The 19,147-nt window shown below is 40.9% G+C and overlaps 1 protein-coding gene across 2 annotated transcripts in view; it reads right to left on the reverse strand.

Annotated features, from left to right (window-relative positions):
• The window catches only part of LOC307127841 (stonustoxin subunit alpha-like), a 26,063-nt gene extending 7,371 nt beyond the window's left edge, over window positions 1-18,692 (reverse strand). The window contains exons 1-5 of one of the 2 annotated variants that reach the window (XM_079819306.1): window positions 18,509-18,692; window positions 16,191-16,280; window positions 16,040-16,079; window positions 9,296-9,388; window positions 7,431-9,134 (exon numbers count right to left, since the gene is read on the reverse strand). In XM_079819306.1, coding sequence (XP_079675432.1) covers window positions 7,431-9,134; window positions 9,296-9,388; window positions 16,040-16,079; window positions 16,191-16,280 — 1,927 coding nt within the window. In that variant the 5' untranslated portion in view covers window positions 18,509-18,692. The remainder of the gene's footprint in view (window positions 1-7,430; window positions 9,135-9,295; window positions 9,389-16,039; window positions 16,080-16,190; window positions 16,281-18,508) is intronic. The other variant, XM_079819307.1, reaches the window with a different exon arrangement.
• Between the last annotated feature and the right edge of the window lie 455 nt (window positions 18,693-19,147).

A 19,147-nucleotide genomic window follows, 5' to 3' on the forward strand; every position in this document is an offset into this window, starting at 1 on the left:
AGCGTGGGGCAGGGAGAGAGCCCCGGAGACTGGAGCTGCCAGTGGATGGTGTCCACTTTCTGTTGGAAGAAATCCAGGAACCTGGAGCAAAGGTCAGCTGCATCTGAGGGTTTAGCAGCATCAGGAGGGCAGTGTTAATTTCGTTGACGAATAATTTTCGTCATAATTTTCGTCAACGACCTTTTTTCACTGACGAAAACGAGACGATAACTAAATAAAAACTAGTGTTAGATGACTAAAACTATAACGAAAATCAACTGTCATTTTCGTCAACGAATAAAAACGAGACGAAAATGTTAGGGAGGGACGATTAGGGAAGAGATCCAGTCAGAACTGATGTCCGCGCACATTTGATTTGAACGTGCTGATCTAACCGCTGGAGAACACGGCGCTGTTGCGCTTCTACAGGCTCACTCACGCATCCCCAATCCAGCTCCAGAGCGGCTCACAATCAATGAATAACACACATTTATGCCAGGCAATTGTTTATGAACTAATGCTGATGAATAATGACAATGTTTACTTTACGATGTTTATATAGTAATACGTTTTAGACGGTTGTAGCATATTTGATCTCCTCATCTGAACTTGAATGAGCTCCTACAACTACAATAGAGGCTCAGACATTTCAAAATAAGAGTCAATGTGTATTTCCAGCTTGTTTATCATTAAAAGTCAAGCATTATATATTCGTTTTTGCTTACACAATAAACTGTATTTAGTTTAATTCCCATTTAATTCATAGTCAGGAGGAAAGACCAGTATTTAACACATATTAAATAAAGTATCAGGGTTATAATAGTTCACTAAAACCATTTAAAAAAAATCTTCGTCACTTAAAATTAAATAAATGTTAACTGAAATTAAAAAAATAAATAAAAAAGTTATTTGAATCTTTAGCTTAAAATGATATAGGCTACTAACTAAAACAGAAATACAACATTTTTCTGTTTTAGATACAAACTATATAGATGTTTTTAAAAACAAACAAAAAAGTGAATTGAGCTCTCTTTTGTGAATTTTTAATGTCAAAAACAAAATGATGTCAAAATGTCAGTTCAAGTGACCGTCGGTTATGCTTAATGTATTACAATTTAACTAAACTCATTAGATTTTAGGAGACTAACTCTACTGTAGATTTAGTCGACTAAAATCTTATGATATTTAGTCGACTAAAATCTTATGATATTTAGTCGACTAAAATCTTATGATATTTAGTCGACTAAAATCTTATGATATTTAGTCGACTAAAACTAGACTAAAACTAAAAACAATTCAGGTGACTAAAATATGACTAAAACTAAATGGCATTTTAGTCAAAAGACTATGACTAAAACTAAATCAAAATATGCTGTCAAAATTAACACTGCAGGAGGGTAAAGAAGACGGTTGATGGTGGAGAAGAGCATTTTGGGGTGTTTTTGTTGGTTACTGATTAGTGTGGAGAAATATCTTGTTTTTGCCTGGGAAAGGGCTCCTTTGTAGTTCGTGACGTGGTCTTTAAATGCTTCCAGTGGACAGTGAGGCCAGATCTTCTGTATCGTCTCTCAAGCCTACGTCCTGTGGTCTTCATCTTGCGGAGCTCAGGGGTGAACCAGGGAGCAGGACGAGAGAAAGACACGTATCGCGTGGTAAGAGGAGCTACAAAGTCCAGGCTGAGCGAGAGGACACGGTTGTAGTGTTCCACCATGTCATCCACTGTTTGGTAAGGGTGGTGGGTGGCGAGGTGGGTCGCTAGGAAGTCAGATAACGTGGAGGTACACACCCGCTTGATGTTCCTGAAAGTGATGTGCCGTTTGGTGCACTGCTTTGGGAGAGGCACAGGGACCAAGAATAGGATGGCGTGGTGGTCAGAGACAGCTAGGTCAGTGCACTGCAGGTGGGAGGGGGTTGTGCCAGCACAGCACACCAGGTCCAGGGTGTGCCCTTTGTCATGCGTGGGGCCCTGTACATGTTGAGTAAAACTGAAGCAGTCCAGCAGTGATAGAAAATCAGTAGCAAGAGAACAATTACTGGAATCCACATGAATGTTAAAATCACCCAGCAGGATAGTAGACAGTGATTTCGGGCAAACAGTGGAAAGCAGTTCAGTGCAGTTCAGATATGAAGCAGGCAGAGGCTTTGGGGGGGCGGTAGATTAGAGCAACCTGTAGCTGTGCGGACCCAGTCAACATGAAGTGAAGGCATTCAAAGGAGGTAGTATTCACTGGGATCTCTTTGATTAAGATGTCAGTACGATGGATAACAGCAAGCCCGCCACCACGGCCAAGGCTGCAAGGCTTCTGGATATATCCATAACCTGGGGGAGTGGCTTGATTGAGAGTTATGAACTCATGCTGGTTCTGCCATGTCTCAGTAAGACACACAAAATCCAGTGATTTTTCTGAGATGAGGTCATGGATAAGGAGGGCTTTGTTATTTAATGAGCGAATGTTAAGCAGCATGAATGATGTTGTCCTGGTAAGTGCAGTTGCAGAGGTGACAGTGTCCACACAGACCAAGGATCGAAGATTAACTTGTGAGGGGGTGGTTTGCATCGATGACGTCGCCAGCGTGAAGCATGGCACCAAACAGCTGGGACAGACAAAGTTTCGTGAGAGTAGACAAACTTATGACGGGCAGCCCTATGAACAAAGGGGGAGCGACGCAGGAGGTGGAGAGATTTTATCACCTCAAGGCAACTCGGAGATGCATTTGAGCTAAGACTCATGAGTTCCACTGCAGTGTATTTGATGAGAGTCATGGCCAAGGGGCAGCACGCAGTTGCTAGCATCCTTGCGCAGTTTGCTAATTCCATAACGTTAACAGGAGGAGGAGGCCAGAAAGACCACAGCACAGCGAAGGAAAAACGTTTTTGGATAGCAGTTTCAGTTACACGGTAAGTCACTGTACTTCAGTACACAGCGACTTCAGTGTCGTCATCTAATGAGTTATTGGTGTAGTGGCGGTAAAAGTTTGCAGCGGCGATAAGCAGCGTTAGACAGCCGTGACAAACGCAACAGAATCGAGCAAAACAGAAATTATGATCCTGACACTGATGACAATGATGTCTGGATGGCCAACGTGTTTAGGTTGTTTGTAGAGCATAACATCCACAAAAACATTGGTTAGGTCAGAGATGAGAAGCGGCGACATACACACCAGCGTCCTCTCAACATGGAGATGGACATCACACCAATCTTATTCTGTTACAAGTTCCTTTAACCCTAGACTGAATAGGGGCAGAACAGTCTGGGACACAGTGGACCGGCGTGTGTGTGGATAGAAACGGCTCATTCTAAGGTAATAAAAACATGCATGTAAGGTCTTTATACACCACTGAAAACATAGTTCTGCATATTATATTGCATTTCTGTCAATAGATCCTCATAAATACTACACACTGCACCTTTATCTTTTTCATTTTGGAAATATATTAATAAATGTGTAACTGTTTTGCAAAATATTTCCCATTTAACTGTATTATGTGATAGCTAATATTATGTCCTCAATGTTCACAAATGCATTGTTATGAATAGTGTCTATTAAAGTCACAGAGTATGGGCATTTAATGTCAGATACTGTATTTAGCCGATAGACTTGAAAAGGCGAAACGTGCTTTAAGCCAATAACCCAAAACTGACCACAGAGAAGATAAATCCCAGCACATAGAGACTCTTTCACCGAGATATTATCATATAGAGACTGTGTCTGTTCCCCGAATTAGTAAATACAAAAAAACATCAAAACCATTCAACAGTAAAAATTTAATTCATGTCCAACAAATAAACAACAGATATAATACAGATGAACAATTGATAAAGCTTGGGTTGCTGAATATTTGATCCCTTTCCCCAAAAGCACTTATTGTTAATGATATTATTAAAAATAATAATCTAGATGTGCTGTGTTTGACAGAAACCTGGCTAAAACCTGACGACTACATTACTTTAAATGAGTCCACCCCCCAAGATTATTGTTATAAACATGAGCCGCATCTGAAAGGTAAAGGGGGAGGGGTTGCTGTAATTTATAATAATATCTTCAGTATTACTCAGTAGTCTAGTTTCAGATAAAATTCCTTAGAAGTTTTGGTGCTTTATGTAATGCTATGTAGTGTACATGACAAAACCCGTTCAACATTGGTGTTAGCTACTGTATACAGGCCACCAGGGCACAATACAGACTTTATCAAAGAATTTGCTGACTTTCTATCAGAATTAGTACTGGCCGTAGATAAAGTACTAATTGTTGGTGATTTTAATATCCATGTAGACAACGAAAAAGACGTATTGGGATTAGCATTTAAAGACACACTAAACTCTATTGGAGTTAGGCAACACGTGTCAGGACCCACTCATCGCCATAATCATACTTTAGACCTAATATTGTCACATGGAATAAATGTTGATACCGTTGAAATTCTGCAGCAGAGCGATGACATCTCCGATCATTACTTAGTATCTTGTATACTTAATTTAGCTAAGGTTGCAAAGCCGCCCCCTCGCTTCAAAAATGGCAGGACAATCACTGCCGCTACTAAAGATTGCTTTTTAAATAATCTTCCTCATCAGTATCATCTCCTCAGCATCCCAGATAGCATAGAAGAACTCGATGTTGCAACAGAAACTATTGGCTCAGTTGGGGACACTATATTTTTCAACTAAATATCGAAATAAATCTAATTAATAAACTAAATTAACCATATAAACTAAATTACTGATCTAATTACTGATCTAAAGCCCACACTGTCACCGTATGGAAATTGAAATGAACTGATGACATCAAATGGCTATACAGCTTAATAAAATTATGCTGCATTATTTTCCTGTTTAACACTGTAAAGCTGCTTTGAAACAATCTACATTGTTAAAAGCGCTATATAAATAAAGTTGACTTGACTTGACTTGAGAGAATATGGTGTGTGGTAACTCTGTACTGTTACGTCCCGTGATGTAATTGCTATTGAATATTGTAATGATGTTTTTCTCCCCTCTTTTTCTCTCTCAATCAGCTCTAGCTCAGTAGTCAGGGCACTGATCAGGGATCAGCCCATTGACTTCTGTCCTGATCAGTGCCCTGAGCTAGAGCTGATTGAGACGCACCCTCGGTCATGTGGCGCTGCTAAGCGTCCGCAGCAGATCTTGACTAGCGGGAGCGTGGCTTCAGTGTAACGGATATAAAGCAGCAGTGAGGAGAAGCTCAGGAGGAGTCCCCCTTCTGCTGTCCCAGACTCATCCTGGCTTTAACTTTGGATATTGTGAATCTGTGCTGTGATCACAATGATGTGCCATTAGACATTTATTTGGGTTTACCCACTCCTAAACCTTTCTCCTGTTTATTATTTTTAGGTATGATAACTGTTATTACTTTTGGTTTCTTTTGTTAGAGAATTTATTTTGTTTAAAGCTCTTTAGGAAGGGTTAGTTTTGTTTGTTATTTTGGCCTTGCCCTCTCCTGACGATTTGGTTATCTATGTAAGTTTGCTATCTTTATTTATTTACTGGTTTTTGTTAACCCTTTCATAAAACACTTGTTCAATATATTCTTGGTTCTTCCGTTTCTTTTTCTTTTATAGTGTTTGTAAAAAGCTGTGGAAACATTTTTCTGGAAATAACAAGTGTAAAAGTTAACAGAGCTGGGATAGTGGAAAAGAGATTCCTGCATGTTTATTTATGATCTTTTAGTGATTTTAGTGTCTTGTTCCTCCTCCTCAATCCCCTAGACTGAGAAGGGAAGGGTTCAGTACGGGAGAGCGGGCACAACCTAACGCTTTTTCTCAGTTTGTGTAAATTCACTTGGGGTTCAGAGTATTTATTTCTTTCTCACATTCCCCACATGTCTAGTACAATTATGTGGTTTTGTTTGATTAATACAGTGTATACTTTTTTCTTGATTTACCCCGAAAGAATGGAAGTGAATTGTGACAACATGCCCCATAGGTGGGGTACAGTGTAACGTGTGAGGGGCAGATTGTAACATGAGCAAATGGCAGCTTAAAATGATACCTGATATAATCAAAAAAATACCAAGACAAACTAAAATATTTTGTCAATAAAATACAATGATTAACTTTATAAATTAAAATAATGGCATTTTTTAATCATTAAAAATATACTGATTTTTGAGTTTGACAACAAACACATGGCTAAATACAGCTAAACAGCAGAGCTAAAAACATCATAATAATGAATCATTAATAATAACATTGACTCTCAGTCATTATTCACCCTTTTCTCATGGTTTCTTCATAAAGGGATAGAATATAATACCGTAGTTCTAATAGGGCTCAGTGAGACCACATGCCCCCCCTGCACAACTGGGCTTTAACCCACGGCTCGTGTCTTCTGCTGTTACATCAGCATTAAAGAACTTTCTCAAATGTTCAGATATAATATAACAGATATAAGATTAATATCATATCAGATTTGTCTTATTTTAAACAAACACAAAAAACAGAGATGAAAAATAAACTGAAGTAAGAAATGTACTTTTGCTATGGTTAAATACATGTTCAGTGATATCTTCCAAAGATTTTTACATTTTGACGCATTTTTTTTCTCTCTAAATAATGTTGATGTGGCAACTAGTAAACACACTAAGTTTGGTCATCCTGGCATGTGTGGAAAGGGTTAAACCATGCGTGTTGCAACTAACCCGCGTCAGGTCGTGCCCGCGCTCCCCTTTACAAAAAACACGTGGAGAGAGGAATGAGTCGGTTTTACTGAGAACTGCTCTTATGTTTACAGGATTGCACAAGCATGACCCGACTATCCAACAGGACAGAGCATCTGCTGACACAGGGGCATTGCCCAACACCCCGAGCACACACACCCCCTGCTGGAGACAACTGGACCTGCTAGAACTGTATTCACAATGAACTTCTGTATGCTTTGCATTTATTATAAATAATTAATTATTATTATTATTAAAGAATATAAATGATGAGTTTTGCATTTGTTAAAGATATTATTTATATTAATCAATCATGTCGTTTTCAGGGATGACTGAGGTCTTTCTGCAGAAATGCCATGATAGTGGGCTTAACAGTTTTTGTGTTCTAAGTTGATTATTTGTTTGTTTGTGTGATTTTGTTTTAATTATGAGCCATTTATTTTTATGTTAGCTATATTTTTAACTGTCATTTTGGTTTTCATACAGAGAAGTGTTTGTTCCATCTGCCCATGATCTCCACAGTAGTACAGCAGCCTACATCTGACATCAAACACATTTTGTGACAACATGAACAAGGCAAATAATACGTTCATATATACAGTCAATTGGGAAACGCTTTACAAACTGTTACATTAATATTGTACCCTATAATTATTAATATCCACACCTGTCAGGAAATATGGTTGTCAATACAAACATTGAGTGAGTGAAGCAAATTATTATTATTTTTTTAAAGATAAAGATTAATGCAAAGGAAATGTGCATATGGCACTCACCTGAAGACGGTATGGGGCCGATAGTGTCACTGGCTTCACTCACTCCCACTTTACCCACTATCCTGTAGCGGATCAAGTACTGCTGTCCAGACTCCAATCCAGTCAGAGTAAAGTCTTCATCAGGTGTGTCTTTGACATGCCACTGTTCCTCGTTCAGCTGCTGGTACTCCACTCTGTACTGCACAGTTTCTCCAGTCGGGGACTTCTGCAGTTTCAGGGACACACTGCGCTCCAGGACCTCCTTCACTTCTGGAGGGGGAGGCTTCGACACGGGCTGGAACTGTGTGTCTGTCAGCTGCCCTTTTTCATACAGACGGATGGAGGAGCCTGGGCTGGATGGATCGCAGATGGCAGAAATAATGAATCTGTAACTCTTTTCATCTTTATTAGCCTCTGAAAAACTTCTGAAAAGAGATAAGGTCTCTCTCATCTTTGAGAGGACAGCAGGATCGTTGAACCACTTTCTGACAGATGCCACAGAAACCATGCTTTGTTCCCCATCTAGCTCTTTAAACTTGTCAGATTTCAGAAACTCCTTCAGGGTTGAAAGATACGAGTCTTCATACTTCAGAGATGTGAAGGTCAAGCACACCACAACATCAATATTAGGATCACGGAGGATGGTGTTGAGACGGTCTGAGTCTTCAGGTTTGATTCCCTCCAGCATCTTCATGTGAGAACTCAAGAGGTTGAGTTCAGTCTGTGCACCATCTAACCACTGGTTAATCCTGTCAGCTTTAAAAGGGGAGCTGATGTGGATCTTCAGGACATCTTCCAGTGACTTCTCCTCCATCTCTCCTCCTCGTATAGCAGGCAAGACCCTGGCCACTGCTTTCAAGAGCATTGTCTTGTAAATGCTAAATGAGCTCTGAAATGAATGCAGCCTCTCTTTGATATCACTGAAAGCATTCACCAGTGTTTTTCTGGAGAGGTCGTTGCATGTCCTCTCTACTTTTCCCAGCTCCTCCATTATATCTTCAGTGTTGGAAACCAGACGTGTGGTGATTTCTCTCTCCAGCTGAGCTGCTTTTGAATCCAGTAGAGAAAGAGGATAGAGCCAGACTCTTATTGGAACTGCATTCTGTGGATTCTCCTTCAGGATAGCAGGGAGCTTCTTGTACACCTCCATGGCCTCCATGTAAGTGGTGAGGCTCTGCTCAAGACGGACGTCACCATGAAATGTGCAAGCAATGCTCTCAGCCTTTTGCTTATCACCATCTGTCATATTTATAGCTCCTTTTCCCTCAATAGAAAATTGAGGGATCTTCTTGACCATGATATTCAGTTCTCCCTCAATCTCCTGCTTGTTTTCCTCTTCTGAAAATGTCCGATCAAACACCATGAAGGCCTGAGCTCCGTACAGTACAGCCGTGACCACATGAGTTGCAGTTTTCTGGTCAAACACCTGAGGGTAGGTGATCTGGCCAAGCTGAGTCCTAGTGAGCTGTTCGTATCTGGAGGTTTCACTGTAAGACATTGTTACTCTGGACTGTTGGTTTGAGGATTTGGTGTCACACAGATACTTGGCAGATCCTCCCACCTCCACCAGCCCTCCTAAGAAGCTGGCCTTCAGGGAAGCACTTACATCCATTAGACTGGCCTTACTAGAGAGAGAGTCAGAGCTACTGAACTTCAAATCTGTCTTGGACTGTGGACGGGTGTCCAAATCTTCCCTCAGTGACTTCTTATCCCACAGAGTAACACCTGAAATGAGAAATGGCTTTAACAGTCACGAATGAGGACGCAATGCACTGTTGAAGAATCATGCAGGTTTTATCGTGTTGTCACACAAGCACTAGTGATGCAATATTTGGTGAAGAGGGGAAAATAAACTTTTATTTATTTATTTTAGGTTGGTAAAGCACCTGGAATGAAGGAATCCGTGCGGAGGTCATACAGCATCCCAGGAAACAGAGGTCTTCCTAGAGCCGCCACTTCAATGGGCTTTGATGTTAAGGCTGCAGTAAATAACAAATAAAAATTCATATTTATATATATTTATGACATATATGAACACAATTACATCTGGTGATAGTGAATAATGTTTAACTCCAGCATTTCTTTTTAAAGGGTCATGAAACCCCAAAACACTTTTTTTGAGATATAAACAGATATGTATAGGCTGCACATCATTGAAAACACTAAAGGTACTCATTAATGTTATTCATATGTGAAAAATAGTTATTTTTGCATTTTTCAGAGCGATATCTGTCTTCCGGTTTGAAAAGCTGAGTCGGAGCAACGTCACAGAAGCTGACGTCAGTGTGTACTTTCCGGCCCAAGTATGGGCTGGTCAAACATGCTGATGTCGACTGTTTGGAGCGATTCTCCACATATATTCATGAAGCTCATTCAATCCAATCACTGCGCTGTAGTATGCATAAAATATAATTTAGTTTTATGCATGAGACAGTCACTTCTGTCAGGTTTGTCTTCCATCATTATTGTTGAGGCATGGTGGGGAAGTTTTGGAAGCAGCGTGCGGAAAAGTCAAGGAGGAAAGTGAGGTGTTGTTTTCAGCATGTTGTGAAGGTGCTCCCTGGATTACTTTCGTGTGGGTAAAGACCGATAATCTGCGGTGGAACAGCCGAGGGGTATGGGCTTACGTTTCTACCACATTTTTGCACGCGCAAGATCATATTATGAGCGCGCAAAAGGGCATTTTGCACGCACATGAACTGAGTTTTGCGGAGAAATGTTCGTCTCGCAATTAATAAAATATTTAGAGCGAACGAAAATCTATTTTGCATTTAAAATACGTTTATTTGGATGTGCGCAGATGTTCTTTCACATGTGCAATGTTTCTCTGATTGCTCTCTAGACTACGACGGCTCGCTTGCTCAACCCAACCCAACGTTGCAATATGCCTTAATTCCAGCCAATCAGAGACGAGACTGCTAAATTCTGATTGGCTGGCTTAACAACCACAAGTATCATCACAAGTCTCCCACACGTGATCTCCTAATCTTTTTTTTTTTTTTTTACTAAATTAATATAAAAACGTCTCGGTTACGTATGTAACCCTCGTTCCCTGAAGGAGGGAACGGAGACGTACGTCGGAACTGACCGACGAATTGGGTTCTGATCTCAGAGACCAATCTACTTCAAGTGTGTTAAAGCGCAATCTACTTCAAGTGTGTCAAGCCCCCTAGTGAAGCGCAGCACCTGGCGACGGGACGTACGTCTCCAATCCCTCCGAGGGTTACATACGTAACCGAGAGCACTGGACCGTCTTGAGCGCACTGGACCGTCTTAGATGGTACGGAAGTCAGGGCTCCAAGCAGGGAGGTCAGTCACTGCTGTTTCTGCAAGACCCACCCAGTGTGACTATTGGATAACGCTGGGAAGCGTGCCCGTCTAGGGAGATGGTACGCTGCGGAGCCACGTCTTTCAGTGGCACCCTCTGGGGTGGTTCCAGCCTGGTTCCAGGGGGGAAAGAACACGCCCAGAGACGACAGAGTGGGCTCTGTCAAGGGAAAGACACGGGGCTAGCCAAGTAGGGTAGCAGGTACCGTGGAAGAATACACATATTAGGTTGTGCTTCCCCAAGGACTTACCTTCAACTGCATCGTGATACGCCGCTATTGCTGCGACATACACTTTGAGGGTGGAGGGAGACAGCCTTCGCTCCAGCCCATCTGTTCTCCCTGGGCTGCCCGTCTCAGGGCCGCTTGCCCTTACGCTTGCTTGTAGACTAGCAAAGCCCTGAGTGGGTTGGGCGCCTCCCTTACGTCCGGCACCCTGCTTCCCAGATGGAGGCTGCTGCCTGGGTTTCGCAGGGGTGGAGGCGGACGCAGGGGGGGTGCCCTCGGCGACAAGCAGGAAGAGGCGCCTTTTTCGAATTAGGATGTTTTTTTGTTTTTTTTTAAACCGCCTCTGTCTGCTTCTGGGCCATCGAGAACTGCTGGGCAGAGTTCTCGACGGCGTCGCCAAAGAGGCCAGCCTGACAAACAGGGGCGTTGAGGAACCGAACTTAGTCGGACTCACGCATATCTGCCAGGTTTAGCCCCAGGTTCCTGGACCACTAGTGTGGACATCGCCTGACCCAGGGAGCGTGCGGTGACTTCCGTCGCCCGGAGAGCGAGGTCCACCGCCGCACACAGTTCCTGCATAACCCCTGGGTCGGGACTACCCTCGTGCATGCAGGACAGAGGGTAGTGAGAGAGGGAAAAATGTATACAGATTTTGGCCCTTTTGGTGTTCCATATTTTGACACCAAATAGTTCCATACTGCTAATTTTTCCAATGCCCATCTGGGGATAAAGGCACGGGGGTAGGCAAGGCGATTTACACGTTGCACTAGGTCTCAGCCAACCGGGAAAGCATGGCTGTCAACTCTGAATCGGATTCAGCAAGAGCACACACTATTATAGTGGGAAACTCAGCATCATCATTTCCAGCGCATAACAGCCCTTTCTCCGATGCAGCAATTGACATCTGTCCTCTGCCAGAGCCCCAAATGAAACACTAGGTCCCCTTGTTTTTTTAAAAGGACCAGCAATCCCATCTGTAGGCTACCAGCAGGCCTGTAAGACAGTGAACGTGGCCGTCAAACTCGACGGCACACGGTGCGCTGAACGTTCAAGCTCTATGAAAAGGCAAGACGAACACCGCACCGACGTGGTCATGTCCTCATGAGAGAACATGAACCACCCACAAACACAAGCAGCATGCTTGTGATGCGATAGAGGAGTGGGGGCCCACGGAGATGTACCCGGTGGGGAAGCACCACTGTAATCCTCAGGTCACCAAGGCTTATTAGCCAAAGTAGCCCTTTTCTGGCTTTTGCAAGAAAAGAAACTAGATCAGGGAATAGGCAAAGGGACTCAACCCCGTTTGAGGTTTCAAAGTCTCGACCGCGCATCTCTAGCGCTGAGAGACGCGCTGGGTTGCCGTGGTAACCCCCGCTGTCAGCTGACGCCCGACGGCACACGGCGCGCTGAACGCTCAAGCCCTTACGAGAAAGGCTTGAGACGAACAACGCGTCGACGTGACCATGCTCTCCTGAGAGAGCATGGATCACCCACGAACGCAATCTCACATGTTTATATGTGAGAGAGATCGTGGCCGTCAAATGAGGACAGGAAACAACCGCATCCAGAAACACACGGTTTGAATGACATCTTGAAAAAGACGCAGGGTCAAACCGTGTTGCTCTTTTAGAAAGGAAAACTGCTCTTTTTATGTGCTGAAGCACTCAGGGAGATGACTGCGGAACCACACAGTACAAAGGTGCAAGCCTGTGTGTGCACTCAAAAACGGAAACGCCCAGCGAACCAACTCTTTGATCTCTGTTGAAGCGGCCACCCACTGAGACGCGCCGTCACACCCGCACTGGAAGCAGCAGTCATTCCTCTCACGAGACTCGTCGTTTACACTCTTCGTAGAAACAGGAAACATTCACTGTTCGGCTCCGAAGTAGAAAAGCAATGATCTAGCATTCCACTTCCTTTTTTATACCCGCACTGCGGGGCGGAGCATGGAATGCGTGGATCGCATGCCAATCTCCATTGGCTCGTTTTTAACACACTCAAAGTAGATTGGTCTCTGACATCAGATCCCAATTCGTCGGTCAGTTCCAACGTACGTCGAATGTGACGACTGAAAGGGAACGTATTGTTACATGATGGCATGTCCCAGTGTTTCCTACACCTCAATTAAATGGTAGTTCTAACTTCTTACTGATCTTCATGTTATGTAATTAATAGAATTTGAATGTGACCAATCTAGGGTTTCTTTCTAATGTTACACGTTTTCAGAAATGAAGATGGACAGACTTTTCCCTTTTTAATTAGTTAAGTGTGTAAGCACGGAACACAATTTGCCTCTGAATATTTAAAAATAAAAACCATCAAATGAATGTAGAAACGCAATGTAATAACAGTAAAATAATAATAAATATACTTCATATCCTTGAAATTATGAGAATAAAGAGATGTTCTGTAAAAAAACTATTGTGCTAAACTATTGTGTCTATATAATATAGACTGGATTACTAATCTTACATACTATTTAGGATGGTTAGTATGCATATTGTAATGCAGGCTTGTTCTCCCTCACTGCAAAAAAAATCTAGTTATGTGGGGAACAATTACATACATGCAAATATAACATTTAAGTGAAAATCTTGGGTGTGTACTAGTCTGGGGTCACACCCAAGATCTTCACTTAATGTTATATATAGTAGTATTATAGTATTGTAATATTAGTAATCCAGTCTATATTTTTAGCACAATAGTTTTTCTTTACAGAACATCTCTGTTGTGAATGTTTTTTGTTTAAATAATTTCAAGGATATGAAGTATATTTATTATTATTTTACTGTTATTACATTGCATTTCTACATTTATTTGATGGTTTTTATTTTTAAATATTCTGAGGCAAATTTTGTTCCGTGCTTACACACTTAACTAATTAAAACGGGAAAAGTCTGTCCATCTTCATTTCTGAAAACATTTCTGGAAAACACTGCTGCAGCAGGGGGGTTTCATGACCCTTTAAAGTTGCCAGCCATCACCAGCATTTTTTACAATTTACACAAAGGATTTTGACCCCCAGAATATTTTGTTGTATGAATATTTGAACATGCAATTTATCAAAAGAAAGAACTGACCCAATGCTTATAAAATGTTTTATTCTAGTTTCATGCATTCCTTTTTTATCAACACTTTAATACGGGTAAGTTTAATAAAAAGAAAATCAACATTTTGAGCAAAAAGCTGAGAAAAACACGTTTTTGTCAAAGACTACATCCAGATGGGATTCAGAACAATGACCAATCAAAACACAGATGGAGTAGATGGAGTCCATCACCAGAGTTTCACAGTCCTTTAGCTCGTCCTGGGGTGATATTTCACTCAGTAACACTAGGCAGTTTTGATTTATATGATGTTTAATGTTGATGATCGCATTATTTTACATAATACATGTGATTACATATGATATCAACTAAACATTTTCTCAACTAAATATCCAAATAAAACGAATTAGTAAACTAAATTAACCATATAAACTAAATTACTGATCCAAAGCAATCTAATGCCCACATTGTCACTGTATGATAATTGAACTGAGCTGATGACATCACCGTTTTCTCCGGAGCGGCTGTATGGCCGAATCAAATTCATTATTTTCCTGTCTAACACTGTGAAGCTGCTTTGAAACAATCTGCATTGTAAAAAGCGCTATATAAATAAAGTTGACTTGACTTGACTTGATATCGCTTGTCTGCTTCTTCTTCACCTGTGTTTTGATCAGGAGATTCTGTACTCTTTCAGAAGATGTGTAATAGCGCCGCTTACAGTATAACAGTGAAAACACGGAGAGCTGAAGAAATCCATTATAAAATAAAGATGCAAAGAGAATAGACAATTACAGAATCAAACTTTCAACTTTCCAGTCAGAATATATAAAATCATATAAAATGCTAGATTTACATTTACAAATTCAACACATGCTCTTATCCAAAGCAACTTACAATAGAGTCTCTTACATCAATCCCCAGAGCGGACTGTGTTTGCACCCCCTATTCAGGCCCTACTCCTGCTCTGGGCAGAAACCAAACTGCTCTCCCAGAGGGCAATTTACATTCTGGGGCATGCAAATATGGGAGCAGATACCCTGTCGAGACGAGGGCCCGGGGAATGACAACTCCACCCACAGGTGTTGGAGTCCATATGGCAGAGGCACAGTCAAACGGAAGTGGACATGTTCGCCTACAAGGAGTCAACCCATCGTCCCCTATGTATCACCCTCACTATTCAAGCTCCACAGGTGCTGGATGCCAAGCTCCTGAGAGAGACCCATTTTTTCACAAATGTTTGCAGAAGCGTCTGCATGCCTAGTGCTTGATTTATACACCTGTGGCCATGAAGTGATTGGGGTCTGGTGACATAGTGTGACGTGTCACAGAGACCATAAATGGGCACAAAATACCCAGATTCTAATTGTCTGAAGGAAGACCTTCTCTTGCTACGGCGATTCATGCAGTGAAGGGAAGAAGACTTGAAGTACAATCGGATAGCTGGTCATACAATTTTCTTGTGCAGGAATTTAAAACTGTGTCAACATCCTCAGTTAAGAGATTGGAATCTATGAGCTGTTATCTTTCCCGGCTGTTTCACACAGCTTAACATCAGCGTAACTACACTGTCATTGCAGCTGCAGACGTGCGAGAGTATTCACACTGGATGTGTTTGTACGGCGCCACAGCAGCTTAGTGCGCATTTCTTTACAAACACAACCAAGAAAACAGCTCAGATAACGTCGTTTCAGTCATACTTCGATATGTGTACAAGACAGCAAACTGATTAAAAAACCTCACACAGTTGGGTTTGATTTGGGCAGTGCTAGAACAAAAGTGTTGGGACACCCCTCCAAATCATTGAATTCAGGTCAGAATTGGTGTGTTTTTTGGCACACATGCTTCAGACACCGGTTCTGCAGCAGGCATTCCCATAGTATCAATACCATGACACAGCGTCTCGCTCTCCTCTTAGGGAAGCGGGTTACATACGTAACCTGAGACAATCTGTCCTTCTAATGATTTTAAATCTGTCCCTGTGATATTGTTCATAGCACATTCACATTTTGTAACATTTCAGTCTTACCTGAATATTTTGTATTTCCTTTGGTGTCTTCATTTAAAACCTATTTTTGGAAGAATGGTTCATAAAATCATATACAAAGATTTTTTTATCCTTAATCTCATGAAATACATCTGTTTAAACGTCCACATTTTGTCTGAAGGAGTGCACTTACCTGTGCATTCACCACAGCTAGGGTTGTCAACCATAAACATGCACAGCAGATCCAGCTCGGCTGCTTCAGGGACATCATAAGTGCCGCCATCTTGACGAATCATCAACAAAAAAAAAATCAACAACAGAAATGAATTACAATTTTTCTTCAAAAACAAAATGAATTTCCTATCATCACTGTAAAGCTGCTTTGAAGCATCTGTGTTGCAAAAGCGCTATATAAAAGAAGGGTACTTACATTTATGCATTTGGCAGACGCTTTTATCCAAAGCGACTTACATTGCATTCAAAATACACCTTTTACATTTTTGTCAATTCTTTCTTTGCCTGGGAATCGAACCCATGACCTTGGCGTTGCGAGCACCATGCTCTACTGTTTGAGCTACAGGAAAACTTGACTTGACATGTTAAGGATGGCCCTAAATGCTGTCAAATACTCAGCATTGGGTGGGGAATTCTGTAAAGCTTTACACAGGCATTGGCATTTTATTTCTAGTGATCCATATTTTTCTAGTGTATTTAAAGAAGGTCCTCGTTTGGTCTTCAAACGTCAAAGTGAAAACTGGCATCCCGACTCTTCCTTCTGGTAATTATCGCTGTGGTAACTGTGCCCAGTGTACTTTTACACACTAATGTAAATCTTTCAGTCATCCACACACTGGTGGGAATATTTTGATACATGGGACGATTACTTGCTCATCCACACATGTGATTTATCTTATACGCTGTCCATGCGGTCTCGCTTACGTTGGCAAAACTTCTAAATCATTACGTGTTGGCATTAGTGAACACTGACCCTAACCCACTGTAACGCTCAGATATCATGCTGCACATCAGATATTGTTCTTTCCCCAAGATTCAGGAAGGTAGACCTCTCAGAAAACACACAAATACAGAGACTTTAATTACTATTTGGAGCATTGGGATCGCTAGACAAGGGTTAACAAATTAATTTAGTGAAAACCTCAAATTCGACCAAAATTGACATTTTCCACTTGTTTTGCCAGGTGCTCATAATTAGCATTACAACTCATTCTGCCAGCCCGGGTCACACACACTAATATAATAGTTAAAATATAATATAATAGTTAAATACAGGGGAGTTTCTAGGATTTTCATTTTAGGGGGGATCAGCCCCCAGTGAGTATATGAAAAAAAAAATTGGTAAGACTTTAGTTTAGGATCCAATTCTCACTATTAACTAGTAGCTTATTAGTATGCATATTAGGATATTGGCTGTGTATTATTACTTATACCTATAAAGCAAATATGAATGCCTCATTCTGCATGACCATATTGAACATATTGTACATCCCTTAATCATACAATGTAGGCAGGTTTATAATCAATGAGATCCCAAACGTGAAGTTAGGGGGGTTTGAGGGGCATGACCCCTCGAGAACATTTTGATTTCTATGATCTGCATGTGCATTTTAAGATGTTCTGAACGCCAAAAATTTGATAACAATTGCTTGAAAACCATGTCAGTGGGCATATATGACTGAAAGTTTTACCATTTTTGTCAGTGAAGAAAGTAAACATATGTTTAACTGATATTTATATGTTTTATGAATCATTTTTGTAGACATGTTAATTTACTGAAGGCCAACAGGAAAGCTGGGTAGCCTAACTCAATTTATTAAATTAATTCACAATATGCCCACATTCATTACTAATCTTATGTCCAATACAGGCAGAAAAAAACTGAGCTTTTTTATTTACTGAGAGCTACACATGGAATTATTACATTTACAATATGCACACATTTATTACTAATATTAATTTGTTAATATTTCTTGTTTGTTAATTAAATTATAAATTACATTATAGGCCTATTTCAAATCAAAATGGCGAAATTAGACAAAAGTTTATTAATTTGCCTGAATATTTGTGTCATTGATTGGTTTTCTCAAATATTTTGACATTGATGAGCGGTGACAGACTAATGAGAGCTCAGATCAACACACACACCTCTGCTTCTGACGTGTGCTCTGCTCGCCGCCACAGCGGATTGAAGAACTCGCTGATTAACACAGATTAAAAGACGGGACAAACCGGCCAGTTTCCCTACCATATGTTTGAAAGGTTAATCACAATTTTTTTTAGGGGGTGAAGCCCCCCTAAAAAGGGCCCAGTGACGCCCATGGTTAAATATAACCTTGCACTTTCTATTCTCTCCAGTTTCTTCACTTCTTACATCTATCCTCTGAAAAACTTAACTTTTCCTTTTAGTGAACATGTAGATTGATTTGCTGTGAAGCTTTGCTCAACCTTTCCTCCAACACAATAACACTGACACTGCATACAATCACATCTTACCTGGAGTCTCTGTTCTTGATATGGTGAGTCTGAAGTTGATCAGAAATCTGTAGTGATGTTTATAGTCCTGCTACTGAGGGAATGCCTCATGAAAACATGCGATGTTGGGAAATGTTGGGAAAGATTGGAGAGGGGAGGTGGCCAGTGGCCTGAGTCAATGCCCTTAGACCTTTAAATGCTTTCTGGCCTGGATATCCAGGGTTGCCAACTTTTAAATTCAGGTTGGAGTGAGAGTTTTGGGGGGGGGGGTGATGTGCACAAATATCGTTTTCGAATGTATATAGCCTACTGTGCATTATATTTGCTTGCATTCATTACAAATCACTATTATTAACATTTTAAAATTTCACAAATAAGTATAAGCAGTTATGATCTGCAATACTTTTTTGAGCAACTAGACTACATGTATATTTATTACAGAGCCATACATTTTTTTTCCATCCACAAAATGACTCTAATTTTCCTCTTTGCATTGCAATTCTCTATTTTAACCTTAATTACTACACTAATTGTAATATAAATATTACAAATATTAGAACATACTTATTGCACAATCAATAAATATTATTGAGCTAAAATATAAAAATAGTTAAGGTGTATGGTCACCAATGACCACCAATGAGTGTGAATGTGAGCAAT

Source organism: Gobio gobio (genome assembly GCF_949357685.1).
Source record: "Gobio gobio genome assembly, chromosome: 6".
NCBI lineage: Eukaryota > Metazoa > Chordata > Actinopteri > Cypriniformes > Gobionidae > Gobio > Gobio gobio.